We start from the raw sequence: 21,026 nt of genomic DNA, 5'->3' as shown, positions 1-21,026 counted from the left end.
AACTTGTCTGACTTTTTTTCCTTGTCAATGCAAGAACTACTACTCAATCAAAAGGAAAATGTTGTCTGAACATTTTTAATATATATATGGTCTTAGTAACTTAGCAACCTGTGAGTATAAGACTCCATCTTCTTGATAGATTATCCTGGACCTGAATCTTCTATGATGTTTCTCTACAAAGCAAAGTCTTATGTGGTGCTTGAACTGCAGCAGACTTGTGTAACTCTTTCTGGAAAATGCTGAGAAGTGCATTTGGGATCTTTGTTTTCCAAAATGAAAAAAAAAAAAAAAAAGACCTAAGGTTTAAGTTTCCTGCTGTTTCCTGTACAGCGTAGAGCTTTTTTTTTCTGGTACTATTTGGTGCTGTGAGTACACAGTATAGAATATGATTATTAAATGGCTTAGCTATTGAAAGGGGATAGATGTTAGCAGAACCCAATGCTATTCAGTGTTAACACATTAATATTCAATAAACAAAAGAGCCTTAAGAGATGTCTGTGGACAGAAAGCCCTACAGAAAACATGAAGGAAATGGAAATCCTGAGGGGAAAAAAAAAATCCCAAAAAGAATCATGAGAGCATGTTGTGTTTAGGGTTGGACTGCCAATAGAAACCTGTGAGAGTTCTCTTCCTGAACTATTAGGAGAGATGCTTGGTAGGTAGCACCTACCAAGAGTGAGTTTTTGGAGAACCCGTCAAATGTTCACACCAACATTGCTGGAGCTATGCAAGAGCACAGACTGTGAGTGTCATAATGGTGCCATGAGGCAGGTCTGACAGTAATGCAACTCCTGTGTGAAAAAGTCTTCTGTATTGACAAGGGCAAAGATAGAAGGAGACTAGGAAATTTTTAGAAGATCATCACTTTGTGCATTACACTGAAGAGAAATTACCATGAAGTTGTAGTCGGTCAAGATGATAATGTGTCCTTTGGGTTAACTGAAGTTCACTGTGATGTTAATATTTTAGCAGTTAAAATTGCCACACTTACTTGGTAGGATATGTGACACGATAAAAGCCTGTTCTGAGTTAGATTGAAGTTGACTGATGTAAATCTCTTGCCAGAAAAATTATGTCAGATTGATTATGGAAAGATAGAGCAGCATCTGCACCTCTTCCAATTAGTAAATGCTATGGAAAACATTAAGTAAAATAACAATCATATGAACTAGCCAATGTGCAAAGATATGTGAATTCCTTATCCAAAGCATCACAAAACGAGCCTAGAATTGCTGATTGCTCTGTTTTGATGGCTTTATTTCCACTATGGGTACATACGGCAATTCAGCATGAAGATTCATCTTCAAATAGATGATGTGGGTTTCCCTGTAATTTAGTGAAGCAGATATATGTAAGCTTCATATAGATGTCAGCACTTTTACTTAGACTCCCTATCCAAACCCTGTAGGCCATTCTTGGCTTAAATGTGTGCCAGGTGCATGTTGCACCTGAGACTTGCAGCCAGGGGACAGATGGTGGAACAGCATGGCTACAACGTGTAGCTGTTGTCAGGATAGGAATAGGCTCTAAGGTGGAGTTACTTGCACAAGAAAAACTGCTTTGTCCTTCATTCCCTGCTGTCTCCCAGTTTCACCCCCTGCACTGGTTTTCCTGTTCTTTGATCCTCCTGCCCAGTGCCTTGCAGGTGAAGTTGCACAGGCTCAAGTTGGACAAGATATCCTGTACATTCCATGTCTGTGTCCCTTCAGAATTGGACCTTTGGTTGTGTTCTGGAAAACAAGACAACCCTTGCTAGCTTTTGATGTCAACAAGAGTTTGTGGAAATAAACACCATCCTTAAGATAGATCTGCCTTGCATTTATACCAGGTGTCTGCTATGACTGTGCTGAGAGATTCACAAATGCCCCTGTTGCTTTGGGAGCCTGGGATTTAATGTTGCAGGACTCTGGATTCCCCACCTGGTTCTAGAGACTTTGTTGTTCACATTTTTGCTTTCAGCATAACCAGCCTAATTAAGTTTAAATACTAATATAATTCAATTTTGGCAGCCTCTCATAATTTTTGTGTTTCGTTTGTCATCTGCCACTGTCAGTCACTATAATGGCATGTATTGTGGCATTGTCCTTGCATTTAATTATTGCTGATGCCTGTAATATAATTTGGCACCAACAGATATGTCTTTGCCTGCCAGTAATTTGAGAACAGAGTGATATGGACAAATGATAGAACTGTCTGCTTTTTGTCATCCAGGTTTCATCCCCATCCCCTGCTTTAGTTGGACACTTTTTCATGGCAAAGCAATGTTGACATATATATTTTTTTCAGTAACAATACATATATTATGTGATAAAATGTATTTGTTTGTAGTGCAGGTACATCAACAATAAAATAATGTAAATGCCAAAATAAATAAAAATTTGCTGTGAGGGCTTTCAAAATCAACAGTATAATGTGACAAAGACAAAGCTAAAATAGAATGGCCACTACTTAGTTATTTCAAGCCAAAATTAAAATGCATTCAGCTTTTTAACTTTGTTGGATATAACTCAAGCAAAAAAAAAAATATTCCAGTGAGATATAGATATGCATATATGTGGAAGTCCTTATGTAGGAGATGTTTTAATTGTGGCATTACAAAAGTTCTAATAGTTCTCATTTCAAGAATGCTAGAGATTTTGAAACATACTGTTTTCTGATGTTTTGAAAAGCTAGGTAAATATTTATGTTACTGCTTAAAAGGCAATTTTTTAGCAGCACTGGAGAGAATCAGGTGCATATTTCTGATGGTGATGTGCAGATGATGGCTTGTCAGGAAGACATCAAAGTGCTTCACAGCTATCATGATGCCAACAGATAGGAAAGAGGTTGTTTCAACAGAAAAGGCAGGTGATCTTGATTATATTTTCAGACATTACCTGAAAAGGTTTCCCAATTCTGTGCCTTGGCTTCCATTTTTGAAGTATTACACTGATTTGTAAAGTGCTTTAACCAGTTGGGTCAAGTATCTCTCAGCCCCAGGCCCCCACCCCAAAACTGCTGTCTAGAAAGTACTTTGGGTTGGCATTGACTGCTGGATTCAGCTCACAGTATATGTAGTACATATAGTGTGCGCAAGCAGCCCCTAGTGACTGAAGGTTTGGGGACCAAAGAATTCTCCACTGCTGGATTCTAACTTTTCTGAAAGCAGCTTCTGTGAGGTAACCTTGAGACTATACGCATAGTTGAGTTTGAATTCTGTTTCTCATAACAAATGAATTGTTTTCTAGTTCTGTTAAAAAAGGTCCCTCTTAAACTTAAATATGCAAAAATGCCAGTGTGAATTGGTGTAAATTGACTTTTTGTAATCTCTTAGTTTCAGTATCAATCAGGATAATAGATGAGAAATGACCTTGCATGCATGTACTGCAGTAAATTGGGTCCAACAGAAAAGATGTGACCAACACCACCACAGAACACCCAGAAGCAAATCTCCTCCCTACTTTAGAAATTTCAAGTTAAAATTGAAGTTTTTCTGCCTGTTATGTCTTTAGGTCTTATGTCACCTAAAGGGGTTTATGTGTAAAGAGCCTTATTAATCATGGTTAAGAGATGATGATAGCAGCAGGGGACATGGAACAGAGCAAGGGTGAGACTGCGGCTTCTGAGTGAGTGGTGTTGATGGGAGGCACTGACAGGTTGGCCAGTGAGGAGAGCCAGGTAGGCTGTGCTGTGCCATGCTTCAGGGAACCAGTGGGAGCAAGGAAATGGTGTCTGCTGGACAAGGGATGCTGCAACCTGGCTTGGAGCACAGAGCTGGCCTTTCTGAAGTTTCCTGCTAGTTCAGTCCTTGCAGAGAAGCAGAGGCAAAGAAATACAATGTTTTGATACTGCAGCAGACAGGAAGAGTGTTGCATTTCTTTTTAAACTGCCTTAGGCCCCCACTGTTGATGTATAATGAAAGACATGATTTAATATACTTTAGCTGCTGCCTGTAAACTGCTTGCTGTTTGTCACTGAAGCCAAATTGCCTCTCTTCTTGCCCTGCTTGCCCTTTCCTTATTTTAGTGCTTTTGCAGGCAACACTTCCAATTAAGCCTGCAAAAGCACTACTTGAGTGAATGAGTTTGCAAGGGACGTGTGTGCACTTGGTTCCTGGAAACAACAGAAAGGAAGTTACTTTCTTTTGTTGTATGAATTTTCCCTCAAAGGAACATAGAAATGAAACTATCTTCAGTTATGTAAGATGCTTTTCAACCACAATTCTTAGTTTGTGTTTCCCACGGTAACTGGGCATAATTGTTGCATGGTCCTGTTCTTGCAGAACAGAAATTACTGGAGTTAAAAGCACTGAAAGAGTCTAAATTCTAATTTAAATTTTGGAATTAATTCTACTTTAAGGAATTTCATGATCTTTGTAGGTTACTACTTGAAAATGTTTGAACCACATGTTTACTAGCAAGAAGATCAATATAAAGTATGTTGCAATTGAATTGATTATCAGATGTAATATTAGGACTTTGCAGTGGGATGGGGTTAACTACACTTCTTAGTTCTTACACTGCTTAGTTGCAGTATGCATTATTAACTAAGGCAATGCAAATGCTTTTGGAAGTTTTGCTGTGTGCATTTATCATTGTGCATGCAACAGAAAATATCAAAATTAACATAACAAGACAAATTGTGGAGTTTTTTCTCAAATTGAAAAGCAAAGCAATGGGGAATTAGGTCCCTTGGTTTTCAGAGGGTAGTAGAGGGATGGGAAGAGCCCACAAGGCTTACCATTTATGAGAGCAGGAGACGCCCTGGTCCCATAAACACTGTCTGGAAAGAAGGGGCAGCACAAAATTTATGCTGTGAGCAGCACCCACTCTGTTTCTTTGTGAGGAAGAAGGCTCTTCACAGGAACACTAAAGCCAGAGGTATGAGGGGAACCATGGTTGTAAGGAATTGGCAGCTCAGTCTACCCATGGAGAAACACAAGTTAGCTGTTAATGGGATAGAAGAAAGATTTGGGGGTTTTGAATGTACACTCAATGTGGGAAGACACTACTTTGAGTATTTGCTGGGATTAATCTTGACTACCCTTGCAGCAGCTATTTCTGACAGAATATATCCACACTGTTAAGTTTTGACACTGCTCCCAAGAGGAGAGTTCTTCTGCTCTATTGTCTTCTGTATAGATTTATGGGCAAATGAAATACAAAGAAAGGTTAGGTCACCACACAACATTGGTGTGTTGGTGAGCAAGAAGTGCTCCTGAGAACACAGTCTCTTGGAACAGCAAGCATCTTGCTTAGGCCTGAATGCTGTGGAGCCCTGCAGGTCAGAAAGGGTTTTTACTAGGGCCTACCCTTTCTGGTACCTGTATTTGAATAATTCCCTCTTATATCCAAAGCCACTTGCAAAATGGAAGCAGAGAGGAATGCATTGGAAAGAAACAAAAGCCTACAGGCTCTACTAAGGTTTTCATGGGACTTGTAGAGGGAATCTCCCTGCAGAGTGTCTTGCATTGCAGGGCACTTCTGAGGCTTCCTTTCAGAAACCATAGACACCCTCATGAAGTTTGTTCAGTGAGCTCAGGCCACTAGCAGGGATGCAAAGGGATGAACTGGCTGTACCACCAAGTCCCCAATGAACTCTTGTGGTGCTCATGCCACAACCCTGACTGCCTTATCCCTGTTAAGAGCACTGTGTTTATGCTGCAGCTCACTCCCTCCTCTGGGGAAAAACATTTTGTGACTGGTTGAACAGTTTTACTAACCCATTTTTTAAAATACAAATACTCCTGTTCAAGAGGAGTAAAAAACACATGCACCAGTGTGAGGTTAAACAAAGCTGATGGTCCCTTAGAATGAAGGTGGCACAGTACAATCCCTCCATAAATATGTTGCTCTGGCCAAAAGCAGTAATAGTATCTGTTAAGAAATGAGATAGGCATAAAACAGTTTTTCAGCTAAGAGGGTGCTGGTGGGAGCCTACTTTGAAGGCAGAAAGAGGATTGCTTGATGTGGGACTTGAAAGCCCCTTCCTGCCTAGGATGCTCAGCACTGTTGCAGCCCTTTCCAGTGAGGACACAGACCCAGGTTAGAGTGCTGCACTAGGAACTGCCGGAGAGGCCACACCTGTAGAGAGCAGCAACACTCATCTCTGTGCGAGAGCCTGCTGGCAGAAGGCACTGGGAATGCAGAGTCCCAGCCTTGCTCTCTGCCAGGGCCATCTCACTGAGCCCTCTTAACGTGCTATGCAGCATGTCACTGTATGCCCACTTGCTGAGCTGGCAGGACCCCAGGGGAAGTAGCATCTCTGATGACAAAACTGTGCACCTGAATGCTCTAAGCAGATCCCAGGATGAAAAAATGGTTCTGGCACTCCTTTAGTAAGAATTGTGTCTTTCCTGTAAAGCCCATCCTAGTTCATGGGCCTTTACCTTTTCATAGGTTGCTGATCTGGTCAGTGCTTCCTACAGATGCTGAGAGCAGGATGGTCTCGTCCAACCCAGACTGGTTACCAGGCAGGAAGTGAAGAGGCTCTATTGGATGGTAATTGTTCTCAAATACATATATGGTATCATCCAGTTACTGTGAGCTGGTACTACAACTTTGCAGCAGAGAGCAGCCCACTTGTACCTTTGTTATACTGACTTTGCACAGATGATTGCAAATCACAAAGATGTGGTCTATACAACTGGTCTCCTGTCCTGCTACAGCTGCATAAGCAAGCCCACCCTTCCAGACTGCTGACCAAACTGCATATTAGGGGTGTGGACTTGGTTAGGAAAGATCAATAAAATTAACAAGGGCATTCAGCTTTGCTACTGGACCAGAAACAGGGCTTTACTCCAGGCCTGCTGCTTTCTCCAGGGGATCGTGGCAGGGCAGTTGCACACTACCACCATCTGAAAGGCACAAAGTTTAGTATGACCCAGCAAAAAGTACTGACAGCAGGGGTGAGGAAAACAGTTGTTCCACACTGTTTCCAACAGTGGAGCATGGTTGCTTCCAACCAACTGCTTCCAAGGTGCCGCAGTGGCAGTTGCAGGAGCCCCCACCAAAGCTAATCCAAACAAAGCCCCAGAACACTTAAAATGTTCAGCTTTTCAACATCAGCTGCTTCACTGTGCTGGGCCAGGCTGCTTCTTGAGGCAGTTGTGACCACAGCTAAAGGTTAAGTGACCAAACTAGAATCAAGCTAGAGCAGCTTTTTGACAGCACATTCAGATAGCACAACAGCAGCTCTTAAAGTTACCTGCTTGGTGGGGTTAAGCTAGATTTCGGAGAGATTGAATCTTGCCTACACTTAATCGGTGTACAGCTTTTATTTACAAGAGGTCTGAAATGTATGTATACAGAAAGATTTGCTGAACTGCTGAAAGAGGTTCACAATTAGATGAGCAAAGAAGATGCAACAGCAGCACATAATGACTCAACAGCTTGGTGACTGGTGTAAAGATTCTGAAGTCACATATTGATTGGCAGCTTTGTAGACCAGGTCTGAGGAGAATATGTCAATTATAGGAGAAGTGGTAGAGATCCTGTTTGACAGCCATGAGTAAGCCAGGAACTCCTCGGCTACCCCCAAGTCTTGAAGAAAACACCACACTAGGAATGGCATCTTTGGATGATGGGTGAGGAGAAGGGATGGTTCTAAGCAGATGAGTATCTTGGAGACTCCAGATTCGGGTGTAACAATCCTGACCAACTGGGAGGAAAACAAAATTCAACATTACACAAAAAGGACTTTACATGGTTCTGCAAGATTATCACCACAGAAGCAGAAGGTCTATGGTGAAAACCCTGAATATTTTTACATTCACAAGAGACAAAGTGCTTATCCATACTTTACAAAACAAAAGTTTTACACTGAATACTACTAGAGTGGGAAAAATGTGCATTTCTTATTAGGTAATTAAAGGTACAATAAATCAGTATTTAGAATGCTGTTCCCTTTATCAAGCTCCTAAGCCAAAAAAAGGGAGAAAAATTCAGTCACATTAAAAATTCTTATTATTCCACCACTTACTGACATAGCCAAGTAAAGGAAGTCACTGTCTTTACAGTGCCTTTATGAAACTTGGCTACACTACATGGGTTTTGTTTCATCTACTGCTACTTTTCCTGCCTCCACCCAAAATATAATAGTACAAAAATCTGAGTGCAACTGGAGTATTCAAAATGAATCAAAGTTGTATAAATAATTTACAAGGAGTCAGGCTCTCACATGCCAATGTTTCAGTCCATCACCACATTCTCCACTTAAGCACCAACTAAAGAGATGCAGTCTCTAGATAAAGGTATCACCAAGTCTCCTGTTTACATGTTGTTTCCCTGAATTTTAATACCAAATGTTTTCTGCTCTACTCTTGAGACATACTGTGGAAAGGAGACATATTGTGGACTTTTACAGGACACAGCAGATTAAGCTATTAAGCACCTCACAGGATTGATTACAGTAGGTATGTATCCATAACATAATCTTCATAGTATATTACAGTATGTTTAAGGCTAAATTTTTAAATGAATTTTAAAGAATTAACAGCTGTACAGCTGCTAACAGCTGTACCTAAGAAACACCCCTCACGCATAAGAAAATCACTACCATACACTACACAAATAGAAGGGGGAAAAAGTCAACCCACCTGCTATAAGAAGTCCTTCCTCCTCATTTACATGCAAAGGGAGAAGAGCATATTCATTATGGTGACCTTTGTACTGTTTCACAGACTTTGCTGTTCTCAGGTCCCACAGTTTTATCTGCAAGTTGAAGGAATTGTTTGAGAGGATATATTAAAACAGAGAGCACCCAAAGGTTGAATGTGCTGGAGCCATGTCCAGAGGAGGGCCATGAAGATGATCGGAGGGCTAGAGGACCTCTCCTATGGAGACAGGCTGAGAGAATCCAGCCTGCAAAAGCAGCCTCCTCATTAAGAGGCTACAGGAGAGCTAGAGAGGGTCAAAATATAAGGGTATGTAGTGATAGGACAAGGGGGAATGGCTTTAAACTGAGAAGGGTAGGTTCAGATTACATATTAGGAAGCTCTTTAATGTGAAGGTGGTGAGTGACTAAAACAAGCTGCCCAGAGAAGTTGTGGATGCCCCATCCCTGGAAGTGTTCAAGGTCAGGTTGGATGAAAGTCTAGTGGAAGGTGTCCCTGCCTATGACAGGGGGCTGGAACCAGATGATCTTTTAAGTTTCCATCCAACCCAGCCCATTCTGTGATAAATATCGGTCTCTGGGAAGAAGACCCGTAAAGGGAACTACCACCCAGTTCCATACTACATACATCTGCCCCGGGAATGGGATAAGTACCTGTAAATTCCAAGATGCTAAAAGGAACAGAATATCTAAACACAACAAAACCATACCTTTCCAGCCATATCTGCTGCCATCAGATAATGTTCAGCCTCCATAAGGTGAATAGATGTAACTGCTGAGCCATGGAAGAGACGAATTGCTTTCCAGCTCTGCCCCTTGCGGTTACGTTGGCGCACATCAATGCTGAAAATCTCACCCGAACGACAGCCATTGTACAGCACTGGGGTCTGGGAGAATCCCAGAGAAAGAAGCATACTGTGTAACATCTGCAAGGATCTTACAAGTTACACAGACATAGCCTGTGTCATGCTTTTGAGCTCTACAGTGCAGTTGTCAAATTATTTTAGCAGATGCATTAAGAAGCAGAATTTTAATTACACACTGCAGCATTTCTCAGCAAATTCTTAAGTTCCATTCAAACCTCAGCTATTTACTTTAGCTGTAAAAGTTTGCCTAGGTCAGCAGGAACTCAGTCTAACATAACAGCAAAACAGAAACTGGAATTCTCATATTCCTCTTTTACCATACTAATTCTTCATGAACAATTTTATTGTGACTTTCTCCTTCTTGGTGGAGGCAATATACTGAGTGTTACTAGAATGAGGTTATTTGCCAAAGCCAAAACAATTTTACATGTTATTACTATGCTTTTTGTAGTTCCTTGTCCTTTAACCTCCTTAATCTTATCAAAAATTGCCCCTGTTGTCACAGTTTGAAATCAGGTAATATTTTTGTTGCTATTCAATTGTGTTCAAGCATCAGACCACATCAGCTCTGCTATGGATCAGCCACTCAGCAGCAGCTGTCATCACAACCTTATGTACAGCATGAGGAGTCCCGCCCCAAGCAGCATGAAGAGCCCAGCACTGGGGAAGCGCTCTGAAAAAATGGTGTCTGGCTCTCCCTACCTGTGTGGCAAACTGCTGTGCCAGCACATCACTACTGGTTCCAAAGGTCTGACGATGCCCTGTCACTACATTGGTCACAAGAACTCGTCGTGTCAGGCCTAAGGAAGACAGATGCCATTAGTTTAGCTGTAATTTGTGTAGCAGCTGGGAGATGAATGGAAGAAGTCTTTGCCACTGAGACAAGAGGGGGTTGTTAGCCTTGTCAGCTCTCTTGGTATAGATCACCTGTGCTAAAGCAATTGTCTGCTTGGGGATTCAGGCACCAAGCGCAGGACCAGGCAGTGGATATCTTGAAACTGCACAGCATTCCAGGTCGATCTCCTAGAAGACAGGAGCAACACATGAGGTCTTCATAAAATGTTAGGACAGGATGGTAACTCAGAAAGGTTCTAGCTGCATTTCTTTTAACATTTCAATCTGAAGCAGAGAAAGTGTTACCCAATTAGCATCTTTTTGCTACTCAAGAGACAGGAAACAGAAATGGAAGTTCATGACTGTAAGTGGGACTCCTACAGTCTATGTAAATAGATGATATTGAGAGACTGTGAAATTTATTCAGTAGTCAGAGGGCTCACCATGGCAGAATAAGATGCCTTATAGCACTAAGTAAGCCATTTTTCAATGATGAGTGGGCTAGAAATAAAAAACATTTACTTTATAAACTGTAGATTAGCCAAAACCTAACCTGTAAGTTCTATGCCTGCTTATTAAAAAAAAAAAAAGATTAAGTAATAAACCCCAAGATTTGACTCTTACTCATGTAGCCCCTGCATGGAATTTATGCCAATTAGCAGACTACATTGTCAGTTTTCACTTCATAGCGCATCATACATATACATGCCAGGTAGCAGAGGTGAACAAGAATGGATGGGTAACACAGTTTTAGACAGGCTAAGTTCTACTTTTCTCCCAGCATCTATTCAGCAAGGCTTCCACAAACCACCTCTTAGGAGAGTGAAGGAAATCAAATTTGGAAATACCTAAACAGTCAGTAGGATATATTAGACAAAAGCACTTTGGTGGAACTCACAGCAGCTAATTATGGTGAAGGGCTGAAAAGCTTTCACAGAGCAACTGGGTATGCTGGCCTAGTAGCCATCCACCCTCAGTGACTCTTTATTCAAGCTCATGCTAACTCTATGTAAATTTTTTTTAATGGCTGCATATATAGTAAGACATTAAAAACTTAAAATTAGTGCATTACTCTTATCTATCACAGATTTCCCCTGATAAATTTAACTGATCATGTCTGAATGGAAGCCAGATTAGAGCACTGCACTCTGTGACTGGAAGACATATGGTTCTAACATCTATTAAAAAGTTCCAATTAATTAAGTCCTGCTCCCAAGAACATCCAACAAGAAAGATCAGCTATAGGTAGACTTAAGACATAGTACTCTCCCAGTCAGTCAGGTTTCCATACAACTGGAGCTTGTACAAGGAGCTATGGGCTGAGATATTTACCAGCTTTCCACCTCTGATTTATGTGCTGAGCATACCTGAGCAGCTGCTATGAGAAGGGACTCTGCAGTGACTCTGGACATTCTATAAAGAAATGTGAGTACTTGCTGTGTGCAGCTTCCGCATATTAATTACAGGCCAAGCTACTCATGAAAAATCTCAAGTGTTTACTTTACAAGTGAGGTGTTCTCCTGCCAAAGTCAAGTATTGCAGCAGATAAAAATAAACTACGGCTTTGAATAGTGCTTGTTAATTAAGCTGTATTGCACTTCTTCAGCTGTTTTAGTCTTACTCTTAGGAATACAAGAGACTCGCCAACTACTGAAAAAGAATGCTAAAGTAACCTTTCATTTGTGCTCTTTTTATACTATAATTGCTACCAAAACTTGGAGACAAAAATCCAACAGAAACACCCTACCTGGGTTAGTGCTGCTGAACAACGATGCTGGAAGCAGACTGGCACAGCCTGGTGTTTCTGCAATTCCCATGAGACACAGCTTGCTGAGGTGAGTTAAGGAAAACTGATTTCTCCCTAAAATAGAACCGACTGCCTAATACTTACAAATGGGAAAAGCAAGATACCCTGACACAGCTACAGCTTGCAACACTTTTCCTCGAGACCTTTGATGTGCTTTACAGTTTACAATTAAGCTGTGACACTTCACTTCTTTCATAGGAATGAGCTAGAAAGAACTCAGATTCTTGTTTGTGTATTTTCACTACCAGAAAGATATGACAATACTTTGTATATTACTAGTGATAGGGAAAATAAAAAATAAGCATGGCCTACATAGATCATTCTTCTCACTTTTTCATGTTGATGACACTGCATTAATATAGATCTGTTTTTCATGGAGGTAAATTGGAAAAATGGGAGGCAAGAAAAAGTCACTTTGATTACATTTAAATATTTTATGAAGACTGTACCAGGTACAAATAGAATTTCAAAGCTGCATTTCAAGTTCAGTGGGGCAAATCTGTAACTCAACCAGGGGAAAGCATGAACCCACCAAACCAAGTGATCCTGAACACGTCCCCAGCTGTGTGCACACCTGGAGAGCTCCTGCCCCTGATGGGTTGGTCTGGAATTGCCTGGCTTTTCACACAGGCTGTTCCATAATTTTCTATGTAATTTCTTTTGGCACTTTATAACACACCTGTTGTCTGCCATCTCCTGTGTCAAAATTCAGTTTTTTTCTCCCACACTTTTCTGGGCTCTGCACTGTTCATTACTGCTTCCTCTACTATATCATCAACTTCCCTTTTTGAGTCACTCCTGCAGAACATGCTCTGGAAGTTGCAGGTGATGCTACTGAATTGCTCCCATTCTCCTCTCACCCCTACTAATATGGGGATATTTTTAAACACATAACAAACTATTGCACTTTCAAAGAGGTTCACTTCAGAAAAAAGGTTGTTGCCTTAACCCTCTGCTCTTGTTCTTCTGCCTCAGCCAATTTCTAAACATCAGATAATTTTGGATATGGCATTTATATTCACTATGAATGAAGTAGGAATTCTCCATGGCAGAAAACATGGTCTTCCATTTACCATTACCATGAGAACAATTCTACATTTATCTGTAACAGAACCATACATCTGCCTCAGTTATTTCAACATATTTTGATTTTCTTTACTTACACTGATTTCCAGAAAACTCATCTTCTGGGGGAACTACAGGAGAGGTATTCCTTAAAGTTAGTTTTTCTGTGAAGCATGATGCAGACTTGTGAAACCTGAATGGCAATTTTGATTTTTTAAAAGGATATAAAACATGAGAATCTGGATGAGTCAGTGATGCCCAGCACACAGAGTTCACCTTAAGAGAGAAGAACACATACTTTATTTGTGATCTGTAATTCAATTAAGGAAAAATTATTTCCATGCAAAAATGATGTAAAATTAGGCACTGGGCACAACTCCTCAGCCCACTAAATAACGCAGTAATGGGACACAAGCATTTCAGCTTCACACTCATAACAGGACAGCATTAAGAAGTCTGACCAAAGACAGACTAAGGTACCAAGCACATCTTATTTTTCAAGAGACCATCCCTGAAAGAACCTGAACATGAAGAGATCATGAAAACCTGTTTTAAATATGCCTCATATTTAAAGGAGGATAAACAGTTTAAGGGTAAACTTTAAGGATAAACACAGGAGAAACAGTTTCCCAAAGTTATTTTTAAGAAAGAAGCATGCAAATCTTAGTAGTTTTAATAGCCGAACTTCAGTTTTGCCAGCTACAAGTAATCACTATCCTTGGAAGCTGGTACTTCATAACATTCCTGACAATTATCACTGGTACCAAGCGCTTTCAGGACAGGCTTATTGTGGTTCTGTGTCTACCCAAGTTTCACATTTCCAGATTCTTCTGTTCTCTTCTCCTAGCCCCTTCCCCAGCCCTCACGCACTTCCACCTGAGTGTCCCAAGAACAGTGTTCTGAGAATGCAACCGCCAAAGGAAGGAGGAACAGAAAATAGTACTTTGCGGTTTGTGAAGTAGAGGTTGTCATACATCTCCACAGTGAGAGACTCCTTCCCCAAACCGCTGAGATTGATGATGCCGTATTTACATCCTCCATGCTCTACATCGTTCACAGTGAATATTCGTTCACAAGCAACATCTGCCTGTAAAATAAAAGCTTACTGGTCACACTTACTGGAAACTTACAGGAAAAACAGCTTGAGGGAGGTGCATTTAAGTCTAAAGTGAAACAACACATTAATTCTGATCCCTTTAACACCATCTGCTTTCCATTCAACTATAAAATCAGTGGTCATCTCTTTTTAAATGCATACAGAGAAAAAACAGGGATAAGAAAGGATTCAGTCCTTGGCTAACAATAAATCTTTCCAATGTTAACAATTCTATACACTTACACTGTTTCTGAGTCCCTTCTGGCTTCAGCTATCTATGCAGTGCTCTGTTTACAAGGCCAGGAGCTGGTCCTGGAGAGTTTCCTATATAGTCTATGAAAGATCATGAAATGTAAAGTGAAATTACTGATGTTTACTTAGATTCTCTGAACCAGAGGCTTTGCCACTCCCAAAATTCTCCTCTTTCATTTTCTTTTTCTTCTTTCTCTTGATTTTCTCCACTCCTCCTCCCAACCTCACAATAATGATCCACTCCTACTTACTTCCAAAAGAACATGTTGATCAGATTAAAAAAAAAAAAACAACAACCAAAAACAACCAACAAAAAATGCTTTCATATCCAACTTTTTTTAAAATTTTTCTTTGTAGGAACAGCCTCTCACTACTGTTTAAAGTTACTGAGCACAGACTTTAAGAACTGACAGAGAAGGAATAACTCATCTTTAAATCTACATTTGATCTGTGTGATTTAATTACAAGAGCCTGAATTTTCACTGAAGACAGGCTCTCTTTATCTTAAAGACTTATAATTTCTCATAACATACCACAATGATTTTAAAATTGTTGGTTCCAGCAACTGAGGAATCTGGACTGTGAATTTCTATCTTCCTCCTCTGCATGCAGTTCACTTTTAGTTCATGGACTAGCCTGTAAAAGCAGGTAGGAGGGTGAGGGGGTTGAAGAGAGGAGAATTCAGGTAAGCCTAAATTTAATGCATATGAAACAAATTCTGGCCAGGATATAGAATGCTTCTCAATCACTGAAGAGAAAATGCCTGAATAACTAGCATGCTGAAATTTAACTTGCATAACCCATGAAACATGTGCATCTGCCACATGCATGGAATTTTATCCCACTATTTTGAACTCCAGCACATCTTTAGTAGCCCGAACAGCAACACAGCAAATCACTAACTTAACTTGCCTTCTGCCATTCTGATGGGGGCAAGGGAATGGTCATGTCCATTGAAAGGCACTTATCCTAAAAAAGCTGTGCTATACTCATAAAGTACAATGTGGCAAAACAGCATATCTATACATAAAATGAACTTATTTTGAAGTAAAATTGGGAAAAAACTTCCTAATTTGAATTCTCATCATTTTAGTAATCTGATTATTACAGAATATAACCTTTTTCCTGACTTTAATATGGTCTTCCTCATCCCAATGGAACAGTAAGAAAGCAAGAAAACCTGACAGAAACAGTTGCACTAACAGCAGAACTTGGCACTGCAAAGAGAAGACAAAACAAATCACTGTACCTGCAATAAGTTGTGGAGCTGAGTGAACCCAGCTGCCTTTTCTGTAACAGCACAGATGAGTTCAGTCCAGCCCTTGTTGTTTTCTGGAACAGAGTAACGTGGAACTGTACTCAGTTATTTACTTGTTTAAGATTCAAACACTGCTGTGGTCTTTGATGTTTAGGTAGCTTTTTCCTCTAGCCTACACACATTAAAATTTTCAGAACATATAAAACACATTCTAGCACCATCTTCCTGATTTACTACAGTAGGCAGACAAGAATATACTCCTGTGAGATGTGGAGTGCTTCTGTGAATACAGAAGCTGAAGAAAAAATATAAAACCCCAATAGCCACTGTCTTCACTCTACATAATCAACAGTAGCACCTGGAGGTGTAAAGTCACCTTCTGGTTTCATTACAACACCTCAAGTTCTTCTTACACAGCAAAATCTATCACAAGACTGATATTAAACGTGCAGTCTTACTGTTGTACTAAACTGCTTTTCCATTCCATTTCAATTCGCCTCACAGCCCTGGGGTTGGAACTAGATGATCTTTAAGGTTTTTTCCAACCCAAGTCATTATATTATTCCATTCCATGATTCACAAACCTTTTAGAATTTAATGCAAACACCTTCTGAGGAGACCAAGGGATAGAGTATTTAGCAGAATTATGGAGTAAGAAATCTTTTTGATAATGCTCAGACAAAGCAAGTGTTTGAGTGTTTCAAAATGTTCTTTACACCGAAGGCTAAAGAGCTGGTTGGAGAACTTCACTGCTTAAGAAAAAGAACACTACTGACTTCTTCCAAATGACAGCATGTAAGCTGAGCTGTTATTTGTAAAGTTTTAAGACATGTTTTTCAGGTAATGAAAAAGCATCCTTGTTAGATATTTTCCCCACATTACAAATATGCAGCATCAACATTCATTTCACTGTAACACTTTATGAAAAAAAATCACACAGGCTTTCCAGACATAAACGTAAGACTTGGCTTGATTTTAGCTGTCCAAAAAAGTTCTTCAAGAAAAAGTTTCCTACCAACTATGATTAATATTGTTTCTTCAAGGTCCAGGAATTTGATTAATAAATTTATTAAAAAAGTGAAAAACTTTTAAATCAAGACCGCATTTTGCCAATTCAAGGCAGGAACTCGAAACCTGGCATCCAATATCCTGACCCAAGTGTAACTGTCAGACAATTGCAATTCCGAGCACAGTTCTTGTGTCTTTATAGATTTCTTTGTTTGTAATGACTCGACTTCATTCCTGTGTGGAAGAGCCAAACAAAAGGCTTCAAGGACTTTATTATTAGCAGAAAAAGAAATTGAATCATCAGAACTTGAAGACTTAAGTTTATAACCTGTCGGGGGCCAGAGTACAATAAAGCTTAGTTGCAATCTTTTTCCAAACATACCTGATTCTGTTTTTCTTCCTCTTCTAAGAGTCTCAGTCTTTTGTACTCCATCGCCTTGTTCTGAATGCTGTCCTTCGTGAGGGGGTTGTGGTTATTATGTCCAGGCAGTAGGCGAAAATAGCGGTTCTTTTCTGGGTCATAATAAAATCCTGGCAGTTCTCCAGGGGGAGACATAGGGGAGAAGAAGTGCAAAATCAGATGCATAACTAAGTTTGTTTATTGCTCCTTGATATTCCGTGTCTTCATGTGAATGTGAGAGTTGTGAGACCCAAAGCTCTAGCTCCCAACAAGTTCCAAGCATGATACACTGAGTAGGAACAGATGAGCAACTTACAGGATAAAAAACAAGGTTATATTTATAGTATTCCAATGCACTGCTCTTATACAACTACAGAAGGGATATACCACTGACCAAGAGGAAATTCAGACCAATCAGAAAAGCACAAAAGAAAGGTTTTGTTGCAGAACAAAAATGGTCTTTCTTCATAAATAAATAACGAGGGGACATTCTTAATTAAAACACTTGGTAGGACAGCAAAAAAAATGACAATGTGGTATCAAAAAAATTCAAAGTGATTCACTTCCCAGAACTAGACATTTTTTCCTCAGCACACAGGAGAGATTCAGATAAAATCAAGAGTACATTTGACTCCTTCCAAAGATAAACTGGGATGAGAAGCATTCAGTTTTAGTGCTTCACTGTCTGTGTGAATGCAGAGGCAGACAAATAAAATACTATGATAGATTTAGAATACATTTCTGATTGTCTCAAGAGAAAGAAATTTATTCAGAGGCAATTCTTAACATTTCATTTCAAGAGTTTTTATTTTAAACTTTATTTACTACCAGAAATTTCATTTTAAGTATCCTCTTTTTGCAGCTGATTACCATTCAGCTCAGCCACAAGTGACCAAGACTTTTTCAGGTCAGTAAAAAAAAGAAGTTAGTCAATGAATCAGTAAAGCTTATAAAAGCACACTACATTTAGCAGTTACACAGTAACTACACAGGAATAAATGTCTTGCAGGATACATCTCCTAGCATGCTTACAACACAAAACAGTGATATACATAAACAATCTCTTTAAACTCTGTGTTGTTCCAGGACTCTCCTGTTGTACAGACATGTAAGTTCCCACTGGCTAGTTTTTGCTAGCATTGTTTAATGAGTCAGGAAACCAGAACGTAAACAGGACATTTTTCTCAACAGCACTGCTACTTCATCATTTGCTGCAAATGAACAATATTTAGCCAGAGTCTATTTATTAGAGACTACAAAGTACACTGAAGGCATAAAGAGACACATCACACAAGAGACACACCACAAAGTGGTGGATTGTAACGCCTTTCAAAAGACTGAGTAACTGAACACGAGCTATAATTTTTTTATATGCTCTCTTATTTTATTTGCTTCCTTAGTAGTTAATTTTCTTCCTAAAGCCTTTCTGGAGGGAAAAACAGAATTGCATTTTTTCAGTTTATATCAGCTTGGCTAAGCACACAAGTTTTCAAAAATGAGAAGCACTTGTGGGCCTGAAATTGATTTGGCTCTGTTCTCCAGATCATTACTTACTACATCTTTTTGTATTACCTGATGTCACTTTTCTCCACAAACTTTACTGTTTGTATGGCTCCTGTCACACCAGATTATTAACACAGCTACTACTACTTTTGTCATACAATCAGCATATAGGAACTGACTTTTGACCTGTAAGAACCATCTCTTACCTGGTGCTACAGAGTTCTGCATTGAACTGGATGATGAAGGCTCTTCACTGCTGCTGGGACCTGCACTCACTGAAGTCTGTGTCTCGTCTTGCTCCAGACTAAAAAAATAGCATTGCTTTCAAGACAGGCTCACAACTGCCCCACCCATCTTTCCCACAAAGAGACTACATAGCAGATTGTTACTGACATCAATGGAGTACCGTTCTGCAGTGCTCTTGACACACATTCTGCATATCACCATACATTAAACTATGAAAATAAATCAGTGACAAATATGACAAATATTAAGCTTAAAAAATTCTCAAGAACATTAGTGATACCAGCATCCTAAAAACCTTAAATTACTTGCTAATACATTAGAGGTTGCTGTTGATTCTGCAAGGGCCTCCAACTTTTTTTAGCAAAAGATTAACTGGACAATTCTACATTAAACCAACAGCCCACTCCTGAAACCGTGCAAGTCTTCACAGCACAAACAAGACTGTATAGGGAAAACACTGATGTCACGTCAAAAATGTTTTGCCATTCTCTCCATAACAAGAATTTAACTGATAAGGTTTAGAAACATGCAAAATAAACACAAGTTTACTGAAAATTCCAAGAAAAGCCTCCGCTTTTCTAATAAACATTACAGGGGCTAACTGCAGCTTTCCTCATTTTGAACTAATATACACGAGGACATTCAGTACTGATGAGCAAATTTCCACTAGGATGTTTTCTGAATCACCTGCACAATTCTCACTTTTTAAGACAAGCTGTATTACATGTCATCTTAAAAGCAGTAGGTGAAGCTGTTTTGCAAGAACCAAAGTTTATTGAAAAGAAAACTACAAAGAAACTCTATTTCTAATACCAGCTCTACTGCGGTTTGATTATACAACTCTGAAACACTTAAATGACACAACAGGAGAAAAACACTCCAGATAAAACCCAAACACTTAATTTTAAAGGTCTCTAAGAAAACTTTTTTAAATTCTGCTCAATGAAGTAGTGCCAGTTTGCATTTCTAAGTTTTCTTACACAAGTACTACTAGTGTGGCAACTCATAAGTATGTCTCTTTTCCTAATAATAGGTTTTCAAAAAAACCCCACATTTTAGCATATTAAAGCAAAGCATTAGGCTCTTTAAATCCTGCAAGAGACACTAAGGACAGTAGAGGGGAATGAAAAAGCAACCATAAGAACAGCTCAAATATAGGCAAGTGTAAGTTCTAAAATATAAAATGTGTTTTCTGAAAGGATCAGTTTTCGAGGCAGGGGGATTATTCCCGAGACCTTGTTTCATTTTCCTCATGTTAGGTATGGTATTACCACATTACTTACCATGCTTTCAAACATTCAGATTTTACACCAAAAAGCTAAAGCTTAAACTAAACAGGCAGGTAGAATGAAGTAATTATATTTTTCCTCCCTGAACCATCATTGCATATTGAAGAAGGGTTTATGGATAACACACAGCTGAAAGGACTGGCTCATGGAACTGCATCTCAGTTTAAAATCAGTGCAGTTGTGAACACACAATAAACTTCCAAAAATCGGCGCAATTCCACTTCCATCAGGAACGACAGAAGTACTGCCTACTAGATCTTCAGGCGGCAACCTTCTCAATTCTAGAAAGTCACCACTCTGCACACTTAATTCGGCATAAGACCCAGCGGCTCAGCCCGTGCCCAGACGAGCTGCCCGTACTTGCCTTTGGGCGCTGCTGTGACCGGGTCTCCTGTGCCAGTGCGGGGGGGGGCCGCGCTTCTGACCGCTCCATCCGCGCCTCTCCTTGCCTCGACGGTGGTTTCTCCGCATTTTTACTCTTAAAGCAAACATACACGCATGCTTGCCTGGAAGCTCAGCAGTCAGGACAAGTCTCTTAATGCGACCTCTCTTCAAACAGTTTCAACCTGTAACGACCAGGCCGGCCGAACGGCCGGCCGCCCGCAACACAGCGGCTCCCCTATGCCTATGGACTTCCCCACTAGTCCCGGACCAGCTCCGCGGCTCACCCCGCAGCGCTGAGGCCAAAACCCCAGAGGCAGAAGGACAGTCACGGCCACGCCACCGCGCCGGGCCCGCCCGTCCCTCACCGCGCCGGGCCCGCGCCGGGCCCGCCGCGCCCGCGCTGTCGCCAGACCCCCGCCCACGCCG

The 21,026-nt window shown here is 40.3% G+C and overlaps 1 protein-coding gene across 4 annotated transcripts; it reads right to left on the bottom strand.

Moving 5' to 3' along the window:
• Positions 1–7,240: 7,240 nt before the first annotated feature.
• Positions 7,241–20,995, bottom strand: DCAF4 (DDB1 and CUL4 associated factor 4). 4 transcript variants are annotated; one of them, XM_021533584.2, is made up of 14 exons: positions 20,885–20,995; positions 20,581–20,694; positions 18,888–18,985; positions 17,161–17,318; positions 15,762–15,844; positions 15,046–15,148; positions 14,108–14,251; positions 13,391–13,440; positions 12,040–12,119; positions 10,386–10,481; positions 10,161–10,258; positions 9,303–9,479; positions 8,576–8,690; positions 7,241–7,638 (listed from the first exon to the last, which is right to left on the bottom strand). In XM_021533584.2, the coding sequence occupies exons 2-14, from the start codon at positions 20,685–20,687 to the stop codon at positions 7,445–7,447; spliced, it is 1,503 nt and encodes a 500-aa protein (XP_021389259.2). In that variant the 5' UTR covers positions 20,688–20,694; positions 20,885–20,995; the 3' UTR covers positions 7,241–7,444. The 4 variants fall into 4 exon arrangements, with proteins under 4 accessions (XP_021389259.2, XP_077640255.1, XP_021389257.2 ...); XM_077784129.1 differs by having other exon boundaries at positions 20,966–20,984; XM_021533582.2 differs by having other exon boundaries at positions 20,581–20,992.
• Between the last annotated feature and the right edge of the window lie 31 nt (positions 20,996–21,026).

Source organism: Lonchura striata, chromosome 6 (genome assembly GCF_046129695.1).
Source record: "Lonchura striata isolate bLonStr1 chromosome 6, bLonStr1.mat, whole genome shotgun sequence".
In the NCBI taxonomy this organism is placed as follows: Eukaryota; Metazoa; Chordata; class Aves; order Passeriformes; family Estrildidae; genus Lonchura; species Lonchura striata.
Note: the sequence above shows the minus strand (reverse complement) of the source record. Positions and strands in the feature narration are given on the sequence as shown.

Bases quoted from the DNA above. Each gene is read 5' to 3' on its own strand.
- DCAF4 (XM_021533582.2), bottom strand. From the start codon at position 20,708: ATGTTTGCTTTAAGAGTAAAAATGCGGAGAAACCACCGTCGAGGCAAG. The intron at 18,986-20,580 runs GCAAGTACGGGC...CTATTTTTTTAG, and splicing joins GGTCACAGCAGCGCCCAAAG to TCTGGAGCAAGACGAGACAC. The intron at 12,120-13,390 runs ATATCCTTTTAA...TCACCTCAGCAA, and splicing joins CATCCAGATTCTCATGTTTT to GCTGTGTCTCATGGGAATTG.